This window comes from Musca autumnalis, unplaced genomic scaffold, assembly GCF_047663935.1.
Source record: "Musca autumnalis isolate F117 unplaced genomic scaffold, ASM4766393v1 scaffold_4, whole genome shotgun sequence".
Classification (NCBI taxonomy): Eukaryota; Metazoa; Arthropoda; class Insecta; order Diptera; family Muscidae; genus Musca; species Musca autumnalis.
Window position 1 is genome coordinate 193,476,125 of NW_027411977.1, and position 17,901 is coordinate 193,494,025.

The 17,901-nt window shown below is 34.3% G+C and overlaps 2 protein-coding genes across 4 annotated transcripts in view; both read right to left on the reverse strand.

Moving 5' to 3' along the window:
- The window catches only part of DCX-EMAP (Doublecortin-domain-containing echinoderm-microtubule-associated protein), a 701,411-nt gene that overhangs the window by 25,433 nt on the left and 658,077 nt on the right, over nt 1-17,901 (reverse strand). The window lies entirely within an intron of this gene.
- Nucleotides 15,429-16,181, reverse strand: LOC141402382 (rho-related GTP-binding protein RhoJ-like). The gene has a single exon (XM_073983451.1). It carries the CDS (start codon nt 16,140-16,142, stop codon nt 15,555-15,557), a length of 588 nt encoding a protein of 195 aa, XP_073839552.1. The 5' UTR covers nt 16,143-16,181; the 3' UTR covers nt 15,429-15,554.

Here is a 17,901-nt window from a genome sequence, read left to right on the forward strand (position 1 = left end):
TACATTTACGAAATCCACTCGATTTCAGCTGTCAAATCCATAGGTTAAACGTGAAATGAAATCCAGATGAGATTTCATTTGACGTTTGAGCTATGGAATTGACAGTTGAAATCGAGTTGATTTCGTAAATGTAAACTTAGCATAACACAGTCAAATTTATTGTTGAACGATTAAGAGCCAACGAACGAACTAAACGACCCGGATCTTTTTGGTGAACGGAATGAAAAAGATCGATGCGCTCAATGAACGAGATTGCCCAACACTATTTTCGGTATTTTGAGGCTTTTAGTTAAAATTTTTAGCCGAACTATCTGTTATTTGACATTTGAGGTTCTCAGTGGTCAAGAAACTTCTCCACCATAAATCGTCAATATAGGTCCATGTTTTAGTATAGCCCCTATATAACGGTATCTCCCTATTTTCGGTATTTTGAGGATTTTAGCTAAAATATTTAACCGAACTAGCTGTAATGTGAAATTCGAACTAGCTGTAATTTGACATTTGAAGTTCTCAGTGGTCACGAAACTTCTCCACCAAAAATCGCCAACATAGGTCCATGTTTTGGTGTTGCCCTCATATAACGATACCTCCCGATTTTCGGTATTTTGAGGATTTAGCTACAATTTTTAGCCGAACTTACTGTATGTTGACATTTGAGGTTCTCAGTGGTCACTAAACTTCTCCACCAAAAACGCCAACATAGGTCCAAGTTTTGGTGTTGACCTTATATAACGGTACCTCCCGATTTTCGGTATTTTGAGGATTTTAGCTACAATCTTTAGCCTAACTAGCTGTAGTTTGACGTTTTAGGTTCCAAGAGGTCACAAATTAGCTCCACCAAACATTTTTAAAATAGGTCCATGTTTCGGTATAGCCCCCATATAACGGTACCTCCCGATTTTCGGTATTTTGATGATTTTAGTTACATTTTTTAAGCGACCTACCTGTAATTTAAAATTTTAGGTTCCTAAAGCGCACAAAATATATCCACCGAAAATTTTCAACATATGTCCACGTTTCGGTATAGCCTCCATATAACGGTACCTCCAGATCTTCTGTATTTTGAGGGTTTTAGCAACAATTTTTGACCGAACTACATGTAGTTTGACGTTTTAGAGGTCACGAAATATCTCCATTAAAAAATTTCAACATAAGTCTTTGTTACGGTATAGGCTCCATATAACGGTATCTCCAGATCTTCTGTATTTTGAGGGAATTAGCAACAATTTTTGATCGAACTACATGTAGTTTGACGTTTTAGAGGTCACGAAATATCTCCATTAAAATTTTTCAACATAAGTCTTTGTTTCGGTATAACCTCCACATAACGGAACCTTCAGATCTTCGGTATTTTGAGGGTTTTAGCAACATTACCTGTAATTTTACGTTGACGTGAGGTTTCCAGAGGTCGCAAAATAATTACACCAACAATTGTTAACATAGGTCTATGTTTCAGTACGGCCCCTATATAGCGTACCTCCCGATTTTCGTTTCGAAACCCGTTGAAATAAAATGTACTATTTTATTCACATTTTACTTCCATGAGGTGGCATTATAGACTAATGAATGTATAGACAAAGAAATCCTCTCAGTCAAATTTTCTTATTGAGTGAGAATTGAGTCAGTTGACGAGGTACTCAATTTTTAAAATGACAATAAATATGCATTTTTAAACTATTTATTCTGGTAAAAGATCATATCGCTCATTTACTCAAAGAGTGACATAACTCAAAAAATGCGTTTTCTGAGTTAGCAATTTCTATTTTTTCTACGACTTCTACTTCATCTTGTGTCAAATTTTCATATGGATATCTCAATTCAACACAAAAGTTTTTTATCTTCTAACACACCCCCACCCTTTAAATAAAATTTAAAACCTTCAAAATGGCTTAAGAAATTCGGCAAAATAAAAAACCGAACATTGCAATCAATCAAATATCCATTTAATTGAAAATTGTTGTAATAACACAAACTTCCGTTGATGACCAATCGACGGCCATACGCAAAAACAATCAATTCATCGTTGCGAAACTTACTCCCCCTTTCCACCTTGCCGACGAAATATTGTTTAACAAAATCTAACACTTATCGCATATGGATGTTCCATTTGAATTGTTCGGTGGTCTATAGGAAATCCATTGTATAGGCTAGAGAAGAAGATGAACGAACAATAATGAAAAGCAATAAAACATGACATAGGATCCACACTACTAAGAGGACATATTGGACGACAGAACAATAAATGGAAATGAATGTACACATGCAGGTATCGAAAGCAAATATTGATTTCAGACAATCAAACTACCACTACACACCAATGCAATCTACAACTACTATCAAGCTACTTGAAGTAAAGAACTGGAACTGGTCGAGTACGGGGTAAAAATGATAATGTTGGGGGAAATTGTTTATTAAATTGCTTATTAAAAAATAGATTAACGGTAATGGTTCTGATTGAGATTAATATGATGAAGGTCAAGGTTGACTTAGGTGTTAATTTATACCAGATGTGAGTATTGTCTGTGGTAGTTTTCTCTTGACAAAAGAAGGATGAATACCGCTTGGGATCGGTTTTTTGGAACATTTGGGACATTTTCGAGAGAATTAAAGAAAACCAATTTCTATATTTCAATTGTACTCGTAATAATAGACCAAGAAGACTATTAAATACTTTAGTGCTAGAGGTGGAGTGACCGTAGAAATTGGGAAAATTCGGAGATCATATCTCAGGAAAATTTACTTCTCCTAGCAAAAAATACAATGTTATGGTCGTGATCACAACTAAAATTTCAACGTTATCGCATAAAATTTAAAAAAATCCTCGACCAGTTCTTAATCTGCAGTTAAGAGAAAATTTTGAGGTACGGGAAGGGATTGGTTATCTCTGAAATTGATTTATATTTGAGAGAAATATTACGATGCGCAAAGTTTGGGCCAATTTAGTTGGTTTCCGCTAAATTTGTATTTTGGGCTTGCCCACGAAAAACATTATATCACTGTAAACAGGGCAACTTCGGAAAAATTTCAACAGCTCTTAAATAGCACATCAACATTTTTTTAACTTTTGTAATGGATATACCTGAGGGTGTGGATGACGTAGGGGATGAAAGATGCCATGAAACTGTCCTGACCGGATTTAACTTTGCAAAATCCAAGACTTATCTTGGTCATCTCAAGTTGACACTAAATATTCTACTATGAAAAAAAAAAAAACAAAGAAAAATAAAAACAAGTAATACCCCGGTTACACTTAACCGGATTTTTTTTCTGTCGTTCCCAACGCCACTCTTTCCCGCCCTTGCCGACCGAGAGGGCCATCTCCCCTTAACGTAGGGAGCGCGTACACCTCATATTCCGGAATATGGGGGATTAGTAGACTAGGGAAAACCAGCTACAGCAAAACATCAGCCGGTTAGGAAGTTACATTTTAAAGACAAACACATCAAAAAATAAAATAGGTCTAATCTAACATATTGCCTGGCAACTGCTACAACAATACTAAGAACGTAAGATAAAGTTTTTTATGACATGCAGAGGTTCCGATAAAGACATCCTATTATATAACTTGTTATATTCATCACATAAAGATCGGAGTGGATTACTTATTTCATATACATACATTAAAATTGATTTCGCCAATTAAAAACTGTGATTTAATTTGTCCACGCAAAAGTTTAATAATGAATATAGATCTGAGCATTAAACGTCTTTTTTCCAACGTTGGAGGGTCAATTAACTTTAGACGGTTTTCATATGGTGGAAGAGATTCACTTGTGCTCCACTCTAAGCCTCTAAGAGCAAATAAAAGAAATTGAACTTGTACTGATTCTATCTTATCAGAATAACATTTGTAAAAAGGACTCCAAAGTACACAACCGTATTCCAATGTTGGTCGGACAAGGCTAGTGAATAAGCGTTTGGTCACGTATGGATCGTCAAATTCCTTAGACCAGCGTTTTATAAAGCCAAGTAATGACTTGGCTTTATTAACACAAGACTCTATATGTAAGTTGAAACGTAATTTACTATCTAAAATAACTCCAAGATCCACAAACGAGTCTATATTATCCAATTTGTGAGAACCTATGAAATAATCGCAAGAATCAGGACGAGATCTATAAAATGAAAATTTTTTACATTTTTTTTTAAGTTTAATGACATACCGTTGACACTACACCAGTTGAAAAGAGAATACAAATCATGTTGCAGATTAATTGATTGATTGTAAGAATCATGATTGCTAAACAGTTTAACATCGTCAGCAAACATTAATACTTTAGAGCAACGAATAACAGATGGAAGGTCATTTAAGTAGAGTACAAAAAGTAATGGACCTAAATGGCTACCCTGAGGAACACCAGAATGCACAGTTATATTTTTTGACAGAATATCATTAAAGGAAACCCTTTGGGTACGGTCCTGTAAATAAGAACGTATCCAAGACAAGAGTATTGATGGGAACCCCATAGAATCAAGCTTATATATTAACAATTCGTGTACAACGGTGTCAAAGGCCTTACCGAAATCTGTGTATATAACATCAGTTTGACATTTATTTACGAATCCATTGTGAACGTGACATGTAAGTTCCAATAAATTTGTCAAGGTAGACCTACCCTTAACGAAACCATGTTGATAAGGTGATATTATAGATCTAGCGAAATGAGTTATTCGGCGTGAAACCAGAAGCTCAAAAAGTTTAGGAATTGCACTTAGTTTTGCAATACCTCTATAGTTTTCAATCACACATCTACTATCAGATTTATGCAAAGGAATAATAAAGCTAGATCTCCAGACAAATGGGAAATATCCCAATGTCAACGAGTCATTGAAAATAATTGTTAAGGGACGATAAAGTTCATATGCACATGATTTTAAAATAGAAGTCGGAACACCTAGTGGGTTTCGATTTTAAATGTCAATTCCATAGCGCAAACGTCAAATAAATCCTATCGAAGTGGGTTAACCCGGCAAAAAACTCTAGTGTAACCGTTCTATAAGAACGGCGTTATATTCGGCCAGGCCGAACTTGTTATACCATCCACTACGAGTTGTATTGAAGTAAAATTTAACAATTAGATTCCCTTCGTTTATGAAGAAGACTAAATACCAAATTCTAGTAAACCAATGTATCTAACCTTCAAAATATCGAAATTCGTACCGTTCTATGGGGGCTGTATCAAAACGCCGATACCGACAAATTTCTGGCGGAAAGTTTTTAGACTCAAATAAGACTAAATACCACATTTCCGATATTTCGGTAAGATAATGTGGTTAAACCCTAAAAAATACCGAGAATCAAGAGGTACGGTTCTCTGGGGATATAGGAAGACGTGGACTTATACTTATACATTTAAAATTAAGAAAATCGGGATTTCCGTTCTATGGGGCTATATCGAAACGTGGACCTATACCGAAGAATTTCAGTCAGAAAGGTTTTTACCTCCAACGTAGACTAATTACAAAATTTCAGACATTTTGGTGGGTTGTTGTGTCCATGACCTTCAAAATACCGAAAATCGAGAGGTACCGCTCTATGGGTGCTATATGAAGGCGTGGACCTGCACGGACAATTTTCTGAGGTAAGTTTTTAGCACCAACGAAGACTAAATACCAAATTTAAGCTATTTCGGAGGAGTATTAAGGCCACAGCCTTCAAAATATCGAAAATCTGGAGGTACCGTTCTATAGGGGCAATATGAAGGACCTATACCGACAAATTTCTGGGGGAAAATTGTATACCCCCAATGAAGACTAGGTACCAAATTTCAGCCATTTCGGTGTAATAATGAAGCTAAAACCTTCAAAATACGGAAAATCAGGTGGTACCGTTCTATGGGGGCTATATTAAAAATGTGACCGATGTAGCCCATTTGCAATACCAAACATACTAGGAGTAATATAAACTTCTATACCAAATTACAAAGCTCTATATTTACAAACGGAATGACAAATTTAATTATACCCTTCATATTATGGTGGAGGGTATAAAAACCCTCTAAAATTGACTACCCCGCAAATGTTTTAGGGATCATGATCTGTGAATATCTTTGGCTCAACAGTTGGCAATGGAATAAATTTCCATTTCCAAATGAATGAATCTTGACACTGCTCAAAGTTAGCAGTACCAGCATCAGTTTAAGCATCTAGATATTCATAAGGGCACCTGGCTGTCATTCGGATCACCACCTTGTTGCAGCAATGGTATGCACCCGATTTAAGGTAGCAAATAAAGTTCGAACAGGCACAACACGGAAGTTGGACATCGGAAAGATCTTTTATACCCAACAGAAGTCCTCTTGAAGTCTTCTGTAGCAAACAGAAGTCGTGATGTCTTCTATAGAAAACAGAACGGCTTTTCGTGTATTCTGCAGACATCAGTAAACCTATTGAGTTCTTCTATAGACTACAGAAAACTTCTTGATGTCTTCTATAAACAACAGAAGAGCTCTTCTATAGACAACAGAATACCTCTTCTATAGACAACAGAAGACCTCTTGAGTTCCTCTATAAACAACAGAAGACCTCTTCATGTCTTTGATAGACAACAGGAAACCTCTTGCGGTCTTCTACCTTTTAAGGTCTTCTGTAGTTCGACCTTTTTGTTATGTTTTTATTGGAAGATTGTGATTTCAAACGTTTCTCTAATGTTTTTCACTGGTTGTTATCATTTTGTAGTTATAATATAACAACGTACACTTTGTGTACGGATATGTTGAGTCTATCAGCACTAGCTTGAATTATTATATGTTTTTTTATTTAAAATATTTAAAAATTGTATATGCGAATTTTATAATCAACAATTTACCAAAGCAGGACTATAGGAAAAGTTTGGAGTTTCAATTAACTGACATAATTTCGCATATACATTTATCTAATGAAGTTCGATATATATACCAGTTACCAAGCTTTGCCTTCGTCTGCCACAAAAAACAACATCCTAATACACCTGAAGATCGGATTTACCACCCGTGAAACGTAGTGTAATGGTTGGATGCGTGGGACTTCGGTAGACTCCTAATTTTTCAATGTATCTCTAAAGGCCTAACAGCTCAACTCGAAAGAGAATTAATTAAATATCACTATAAATGGCCTTCGCCTTAAGAAGGCAAAAATAAAAAATTTTGTTTTTCGACAACAAACTAAAATGAAATCAACCACCTTTTGTAAATTTTTTTTAACAGCAAGGAGTTAGATGCATACAAAAGGTGGTTGTTGTGCAAAGGGAAATTTGTTTCCGACATATCGATCCGAATTCGTACCGAAATCTGAAGAAAAACACACTGGTATATTCGAAGGGAAATTTATTTCCGACATTCTCTCCGAAATCGGAACGAAATCTAAACGAATTCCCCTACGAAAAAGCGTATAGAAATCGGAACGAATTTGCGAAATTGTTTAGATGTGTCGGACATCCTACATTTGGTATGCTGGGTATATACATATATAAATAGTTAAGTTTTTAATTAAAAAATATATAAATAGGGTCAAAGTCCAAACCTCCATTAAAATTAGAAACGTCTAGTTATCTATTAGTTCATAGATACCGACCTTGTAAGCAAAATTTTAAAATTTCATCTCATAGGTAACGTTACGAAATCTGAACGAATATATAAATAGTTAAGTTTTTAATTAAAAAATATATAAATAGGGTCACACATGGGCTTTCCAAAAAGTCTGATCAAAGTCCAAACCTCCATTAACATTTGAAACATGGCTGTAATTTCTACCTATCTATTAGTTCATAGATACTACACGGTCGGTATCTAAAAAATTTTATAATTTCATCTCATAGGTAACGTTACCGGGCCAAAAAAGGTCTTGTTACTTACATAAAATTACGGGCAACAGGCTAGCGTTTAATTTTGGTCCAATGTAGTAACGCGTGATGTGTAAAATCGACCTTAGGTGTAATTGCAGTTTGATTTTTCGATTTAATAAAAACAATGAACTATACTTTTAGGCGCAAAGTACATATATGCTAGCCCTTAAACAAATATTTGTTTTCCCATACTGTTGTTAAGCACGTCATACCATTTAAAATGTAACTGTATTTTATGACCGCAGTCCGAAAGCTCATAACGCCCAGAAGTATGAACGTTGAATGGTCCTTTCCCTTGTACTGGGTCTAAAAATTTTTTTAACTTTCAAACACTTTCAGATGGGTTTGGCTAAAAAATTTTTATGACAATATGTCTGTTCCAGAACATGCAAGAATCTACAATTTTTCCTTAATGATATCGAAAAACATAGTACAAATTAGTAGATTCTTGCAGTTCTGGGACAGGCCTAATATGATATTATAATAAAACAAGTAAAAACGGTGTTAAGTTAGGCCGGGCCGAACTTGTTATACCCTCCACCACAAGTTGTATTGAAGTAAAATGGAATAATTAGTTTCCTTTCGTGTATGAAGACTTAATACTAAATTTCAGCAATTTCGGCAAAACAATGTGAGGCACCGTTCTATGGGTGCTATTTCAAAACGTCGATCTACACCGACAAATTTCTGACGGAAAGTTTTTAGACTCAAAGAAGACTAAATACCAAATTTCCTATATTTCGGTAAGAGAATGTGGCTAAAACTTACAAAATACCGAATATCAAGAAGTACGCTTCTATGGGGATATAGGAAGACGTGTACTGGTAATACTCTTCTGGAATATTTTATAACTCTTGGAAGACTAAATAACGAATTTCAGCCATTTCGGTGGGATATTGACGTCACAATCTTCAGTATTACGGAAATCGGGAGGTACCGTTCTAAGGGGGCTATATCGAAACGTGGACCTATACCGATGAATTTTAGTCGGAAATGGGGCAATATGAAAGGGTGGACCTGCGAAGAGTTTTATATCACATTGAAGATTAAATACCAAATTTCAGCCATTTTTGTGGAATATTGAAGCCACAACCTTCAAAATACGGAAAATCGGGAGGAACCTTTCCTTGGGGGCTATATGAAGGCGTGGACCTATACCGACAAATTTAAATGGGGAAGTTTGAGTGCCCCCAAACGAAGTCTAAATTCCAAATTTCAGCCATTTCGGTGGAATATTGAGGCCACAACGTTCAAAATAACGAAAATAGGGAGGTACCGTTCTATAGGGGCTATATGAAGGCATGGACCGATACCGACAAATTTCTGGGGGACAGTTTTATACCCCTAAAGAAGACTACGTATCAAATATCAGCCATTTTGGTAGGATAATGAAGCTAAAACCTTAAAAATACCGAAAATCGGGAGGTACCGTTCTATGGGGGCTATATGATCGATAACATCTTATTGCGTTGACTTACTTACTTACTTAGTTGGCCCATTACAGAACATTTGTTCCATAGACCGAACTAAGAAAAAATCTCCATTCCTCTCTGTTTTTCGCTTGACTTTTTGGAATACCGCGCCTTTCCATTTCTTCATCCACTTGTATGCTCCATCGAAGCTTAGGCCTACCGATTCTGCGTGCACCGCCATGTGGCATGTATTCATACGCCTTTTTAGCGGGTTCATCATCGCTCATTCTCATGATATGGCCTAGCCAACGCAATCGTTGCATCTCGATACGTTTAACTATATGCATGTCTTTGTATAGCTTATATAGATCGTGGTTCATACGACGTCGATATTCACCGTCAACGCAAATCGGCCCGTAGATCTTTCGAAGAATTTTCCTCTCAAACACACCAAGCACTGCCTCATCTGCTTGCGCAAGTACCCATGCTTCGGAGTCTTTAACTACCTCAAAATTGTAGGTACCAACTTCCACAGTTGGCCCGAGCTCTATGGACGCTTTGCGCGTCGACGCCATCAATTTGGTCTTTTCGCCGTTTACCGCCAGACCCACTTTCGCAGATTCTGCTTCGACCTTCCTAAAGGTATCAGTTACTTCCTTTACGGACCGTCCCATGATGTCTATGTCATCAGCATAGGCAAGTAACATGTGGCTATTGGTGTAAATTGTGCCATTTCTTTTGACATTTGCATCTCGTATTACCTTTTCCAGCAAAATGTTGAATAGGTCACACGAAAGGCTGTCTCCTTGTCTGAAACCTCTTTTGGTACAAAATTCTTCGGAGAGGTTCTTTCCAATTTTAACTGAGGACCTAGTATCAGTTAAAGTCATCTTACAAAGCCGGATGAGCTTTGCGGGGATACCAAATTCAGACATTGCGTGGAATACCTTTGATCGGAGGGGACTGTCGAATGCTGCTTTATAATCGACAAAAAGGTGAAATGTGTCGATCTGCATCTCTTGGGTCTTCTCTAGGATTTGCCGCAGGGTAAATATCTGGTCAAGGATAATAAAGCTAAAACCTTAAAAACACCGAAAATCGGGAGGTACCGTTCTATGGGGGCAATACCAAAACTTGGACCGATATATCCCATCTTCAATACCAACCATCCTGCAAGTGGTAAAAACTTCTGTACCAAATATTGAATCTCTCTCCGAAGAATATTTCGAGGTGTTAGGGTGGAGGGTATAACAAAGATTCCCTTACCGTTTAAACCACTCCACGAACAGGAGAAACCAATGATGTCTGGGTGTAAACAAACATATACAACATATAAGAAAGACAACACCATAACAAGGAAGTAGGAAGCACTCTTTCGTACCCAGATACATTGAAATACAAAACAATTGCAAACGTAAAACAAACCAACGTGTCAAAGGAAAACAATGGAAATTCACAACATCCTCCTGTCCTGGGTACTTCTAGAGTAGAGTAGTTTATTTTTCGATATTCGATGTCGTGTTGTAGTGGTTGTCGTCAGCTACAACAATGTTTACTGTGTTGGCAATTGTTAGTGTTTCTAATTCGACTAGAAGTGACCAAGGCCAAGGGCACATTGCTAGCTAGCTACTAGCCACTTGCTGTAGGAAAAATGTTTAACTATAATACACAGAAAGAATTATTTATTATACTAAGTGGTGAATAACACTGTGCAACATTTTTAAGGTGATCTTGTGCAAACAATTCGAACTGAGGATTTTTTGAAAGTACAGACCCAAACGACAAGAAACCCTAGTTGGGTTTTGTTGTGTCAGATCCAGCTCGGATTTTATGGCCCCATCTAAACTTGGTTAAATATTGAGTTTTTAAAGAAATTCGGGGCTATATCTCTGAAACCAATGCGAATCTTCTTCTGACCTCTGAAGCAAATTTGTAGATAAGGACAAGAAAACAATATTTGGAGAAATAATGAACTCGAAAAACTATATTTATTGCCTCAAATTTCAAAATATATGCAAAAATACCACAATTTTTATACATTTCGCACCGTATCTCCAAAACCGTTAACTTTTTAACTTTTAAATATTCCCTGGAATGTAATACACAACTCTTCAGAACATGTCATTGTTGTAAAATGCCTCTATCCCGTTGTTTTCAGTACATTTTCAACGACGATTTAAAAAAATGTCAATAATGTAGTGGAATCCGAAATGCGAGAATAAACTGTTGGTGTGAACTGTGTTTGAAATACTTGTTGTAAAAGATATGATGCAAAATACCGCTGAAACAACATGAAGTAAGCATTTTAGAGTTTCAGAATGTTCTAAAGAATTGTTGAGAACTTTATTTGGAAGATTTTTGCAAAAGGTTACTTGGTTCAACTCCCAATAGTTTAGCCGATACTGACCAGAACTTCAGCAATTATGTAAAATTTTCTATATTTTATAGATTTTGATGCCCTAGATGGAGTTTTTCTTATGTGGTTTCTTCAAAAGATAAGTTCTACTAGTTTAGGGCTACAATATTGCTAAAGACAGCAAGGCCAAATTCCTATTCGTTTCTTAGATAAAGGCCTGATAAATGCAAAAAAGAGTAGATTTAGCCCGGTTTAGATGAGGCCATAAAATCCGAACTGGATCTGACAGGACAAAACCCAACTAGGGTTTTTGTAGTCTAAATATGTACTTTCAAAAAATCCATACTAGAAGTTGTTTGCATTTTCAGTGTTGCATAGTGTAATATAAGGGATTTAAGAAGAATATAGCAGTTGCCTGTCGTGAGTTTATATTTCGTCACCAATAAAACTCACCAATGTACTTCGCAATTGATAATTATAATATTAAGCCCTGCACTTTTTCCTCACAGTGTACATAAATTCTTGTTTATATTTTGTTTGTGCTGTTCATTTAGTAGTTACAGTTTATTTACTTTCACATCAAATAGTAGACATGACCGGTGAATCATATACGGTAATATAAGTCCGCACCATTGATACAGTATATAACCGACCCTTATTTAAATAACTCAAGTCAATTCAGTAAATTTATGTGCATAGCAAGTACTTGTATGTATATATATTAAACATACTTTTTGTTGTTCTTTTTGCGGTTTTTCATTTTGATTAATAAAATAAATAATTTTATCCAAATTCAAAGATATTAGGGTGTTCATTGATATATTTAAATAAATCCCAAAACTATTCTGCAACTGCTAAGCCGAATTCAAATGTTTTTAATGCATCGGAAAGCTAATTATATTATCTGTCAAACAAAACAAAAATACAAAAAAAAAAAAACAAAAAAATGAAAATATCTCCATCCGTTCAAAAGTTACAGAGTTTTGGTCAGGAAAAAATGATTCTGAGCCACTGTGCGACGAATATTTCCAAAAAGCTCAATAGGGGTAATATAGGTTCCCTATTTAGGTTAACCCCAAACATCTTTTTCTCGCCCTTCTTTCACAATTTGATCAATTTTTCTTGTAATTATTTGTTATGCTCCTCAAGCTACATAAAGTCTTCTTTTTATACCCTCCACCATAGTATGGAGGGTATATTAAGTTTGTTTTTCCGTTTGTAACGCATTGAAATACTCATTTGCGACCCTATAAAGTATATATATTCTTGATCAGCGTAAAATTCTGAGTCGATCTGTGCACGTCCGTCCGTCCGTCCGTCTGTGGTAATCACTCTAGCATCCACAAAAATGGAGATAGGACGCTGAAATTTTGGGAAAATGCGTCTTTTGTTTGCAGGCAGGTCAAGTTCGATGATGGGCTATATCGGTCCACGTTTTGGTATAGCCCCCATATAACGGTACCCCCCGATTTACGGTATTTTGACGTTTTTAGCTACATTTTCAGACCGATTTAGCTATAATTTGACATTTAGGGTTCTTAAGTGTCAATAAACTTATATAACAAAACCTGTAGGTCCACGTTTTGGTATAGCCCCCATATAACGGTACCCCCCGATTTACGGTATTTTGACGTTTTTAGCTACATTTTCAGACAGATTTAGCTATAATTTGACATTTAGGGTTCTTTAATGTCAATAAGTTTATATAACAAAAGTTGTGGACATAGGACCACGTTTTGGTATAGCCCCCATATAACGGTACCCCCGATATACGGTATTTTGACGTTTTTAGCTACATTTTCAGACCGATTTAGCTATAATTTGACATTTAGGGTTCTTAAGTGTCAATAAACTTATATAACAAAACCTGTGGACATAGGTCCACGTTTTGGTATAGCCCCCATATAACGGTACCCCCGATTTACGGTATTTTGACGTTTTTAGCTACATTTTCAGAACGATTTAGCTATAATTTGACATTAAGGGTTCTTAAGTGTCAATAAACTTATTTAACAAATGTTGTGGACATAGGTCCACGTTTTGGTATAGCCCCCATATAACGGTAGCCCCCGATTTACGGTATTTTGACATTTTTAGCTACATTTTCAGACCGATGTAGGTATAATTTGATATTTAGGGTTCTTAAGTGTCAATAAGTTTATATAACAAAAGTTGTGGACATAGGTCCACGTTTTGGTATAGCCCCCATATAACGGTACCCCCGATTTACGGTATTTTGACGTTTTTAGCTACATTTTCAGACCGATTTAGCTATAATTTGACATTAAGGGTTCTTAGGTGTCAATAAACTTATATAACAAATGTTGTGGACATAGGTCCACGTTTTGGTATAGCTCCCAAATAACGGTACCCCTGATTTACGGTATTTTGACGTTTTTAGCTACATTTTCAGACAAATTTAGCTATAATTTGACATTTAGGGTTCTTTAATGTCAATAAGTTTATATAACAAAAGTTGTGGACATAGGACCACGTTTTGGTATAGCCCCCATATAACGGTACCCCCCGATTTACGGTATTTTGACGTTTTTAGCTACATTTTCAGACCGATGTAGGTATAATTTTACATTTAGGGTTCTTAAGTGTCAATAAACTTATTTAACAAATGTTGTGGACATAGGTCCACGTTTTGGTATAGCCCCCATATAACGGTAGCCCCCGATTTACGGTATTTTGACGTTTTTACCTACATTTTCAGACCGATGTAGGTATAATTTGATATTTAGGGTTCTTAAGTGTCAATAAGTTTATATAACAAAAGTTGTGGACATAGGTCCACGTTTTGGTATAGCCCCCATATAACGGTACCCCCGATTTACGGTATTTTGACGTTTTTAGCTACATTTTCAGACCGATTTAGCTATAATTTGACATTAAGGGTTCTTAGGTGTCAATAAACTTATATAACAAATGTTGTGGACATAGGTCCACGTTTTGGTATAGCTCCCAAATAACGGTACCCCTGATTTACTGTATTTTGACGTTTTTAGCTACATTTTCAGACCGATTTAGCTATAAATTGACATTTAGGGTTCTTAAATGTCAATAAACTTATGTAACTAGTGGACATAGGTCCATGTTTTGGAATAGCGCCCATATAACGTCAGCGCCCAATTTCAGGTATTTTGACGTTTTAAGTCACATTTCTAGACCGAATTAGCTATAATTTGATATTTAGGGTTCTTAGTGACCAAAAAACGTATATTCGAAAAAAATATGAACATAGGTACATGTGTTAGTATAGCCATTTGACATATTAAGGTTGTAGTGGTCACCACTCATATGCATCAACAATTTTCAACATAGCCCCAATATAACGATACTTCCCGATTTTCGGTACTTTGAGGATTTTACTTAAATTGTTTAACCAACGTAGGTCCATGTTTTGGTATAGCCCCAAAACAAACCTCCCGATTTTCCGTACCTTAGCTTTATTTTTTGGACGAACTTTCTGTAATTTGAAATTTAAAAGCCAACAAAAATTGTTCATTTAAGTTCATATTTTCGTATAGCCCACATTTTTAGGTATTTTGAGGATTCTAGCTGCAATTTTTAACCGAATTAGGAGTTATTTGACATTAAAGGCTCCCATCAAAAACTGTCAACATAGGTAGGTTTTATTATAACCCCTATATAACGGTACCTCCCAATTTCTAGCCCACCAAAAATTGTCATCATACATAGTTAGATATAGGCACCATAAAAAGGGCCTCCCGAATGATGCATTTTATGTACATTATCTGACATTTTAACGTACCCACTTAACGTTGGGGACAGGAATGAAAACTAATTATTCCATTTTAGTTCAGAATATTTTATTGTGGAGGGTTTGAAAAGTTCGGCCCGGCCGAACTTAACGCTTTTTTACTTGTTTAATACTGAAATCGATAAAATTGATAATAACCTTTATTTACTAACAAAAAAGAAACAATGTCAGTCAGTTTTATAACAATGAGCATTTCCACCCATAATTGTGTTCAGCATTACTCAAACGATAATTTAAACCACAAGTTGCCACCGCCCGAAATACCTCAGCTACTCCGGTTCCATTGAGAGCCGAACATTCCAAATATTCCTCTGCACCAATAGCTTTGGCAATCTGTTGACCTTCCACGAAGGTTAGAATACGTTTGTTTGCTTTGCTTAGCGTGTCTTTACTTGTATCACGTAAATCGATTTTAGTAGCCACCAAAATGATCGGCACATCAGGGCAGCACATTCGAATATCATACAAATAATTATCACGAATATTTTCCAAACAATTCTCTTCGTATACTGAGCAACATATTAGAAATACATCTGATTTTGGATAACACAAACGTTTTACACAATTGTAGTCTTCCACTCCGGTTGCATCACACAGTATCAGATTGCTGGTTAAACCTGCTGCGGTAGTGGTTTTTACAGCATATTCAACATACATTGTCGGTGGTGGATTACGACAATAGGTTTTATCGATATAGGCTTTAAGGAGGCTGGTTTTACCAGCACCCGAATCGCCGAGTACTACACATTTAATAAGCGGTGACATTAGGTAATGATAAGCGGAATAAGTTTTCTTTCGTCAACGGAATCGTATACATACTGAAACCATTTTTTACACTTTCTTCTTGACGGAGTGAATTCTTTGTTGGCTTTCTAATTTAAGATTTGATATTGAAAAAAAAAAACAAAAACAACCACATGAAACCACAAACAGAGGTACAATCATTGCTTGGTTATAGATTTTACTTCCATAGATTTATGGAGAAGTGTAGTGTCATTGAGAACGAGATAGCGGAAAGAATAGCCACATTACTGATATTATTAATGGAAAAATACTGACCAAGGAGGACCAACAAAGCAGAAGATAAATGCAACATTTTGAATGCATTAATTAGTAAGATTTCTGGAAGTGACGAAAACTCAACTCACACCCATACGTACATATATACAAACTAGCAAATTATAATGAATAACCAATATAAATAATAAATGAATTAAATTATATTATAATGAATAAAAAATATAAATAATAAATTATGAATTAATAAATAATAAATGATAAATAATTAATAGTAAATAATAAATTATACTTAGTAAAAAATAAATAATAAATATTAAATAACAATTAACAAATAATAATATATAATAAATGATAAATAATAAATAATAATAAACAATAAACATAAAAAATAACAAATAATACATAATAGATAACAAATAATGAATAATAAATAATATATAATAAATGATAAATAATAATAAATAACTAACTAACTAACTAACTAACTAACTAACTAACTAACTAACTAACTAACTAACTAACTAACTAACTAACTAACTAACTAACTAACTAACTAACTAACTAACTAACTAACTAACTAACTAACTAACTAACTAAATAAATAAATAAATAAATAAATAAATAAATAAATAAATAAATAAATAAATAAATAAATAAATAAATAAATAAATAAATAAATAAATAAATTAATAAATAAATAAATAAATAAATAAATAAATAAATAAATAAATAAATAAATAAATAAATAAATAAATAAATAAATAAATAAATAAATAAATAAATAAATAAATAAATAAATAAATAAATAAATAAATAAATAAATAAATAAATAAATAAATAAATAAATAAATAAATAAATAAATAAATAAATAAATAAATAAATAAATAAATAAATAAATAAATAAATAAATAAATAAATAAATAAATAAATAAATAAATAAATAAATAAATAAATAAATAAATAAATAAATAAATAAATAAATAAATAAATAAATAAATAAATAAATAAATAAATAAATAAATAAATAAATAAATAAATAAATAAATAAATAAATAAATAAATAAATAAATAAATAAATAAATAAAATAAATAAATAAATAAATAAATAAATAATAAAAATACTTAAATAAATTGTTATTGTTGGTGTGTAGGGGTGGGATAAGGCTGGGTTTTTGGAAATTCGAACTGGAAGGGAACGAAAAGTACTAAAAGGTACTAAATATGGTACCCTTTGTATCAGGCAAACGGAAAGAGCTAGAATTCTGAAATTTGGAATGAGGGCCACTAATTGAGAGTTAGAAAGATGTGTATCAATTGTGTATTTTTAACGGATATAGCTATAATTTGATATTTGATATGGAAATCAAGGTTGGGATGTGGTATTGATATAAGGAAATGATTTTGTGTACGAAAAGTAAAAATGGTACTAAATTTAGTACAAGTTGGATTTGGGTGAACGGATAGAGCTGGAAAACTGAAATTTGTAATCAAGATTACTGTTGG

Coding starts and splice junctions, on each gene's coding strand:
- LOC141402382 (XM_073983451.1), bottom strand. CDS start 16,142: ATGTCACCGCTTATTAAATGTGTAGTACTCGGCGATTCGGGTGCTGGT.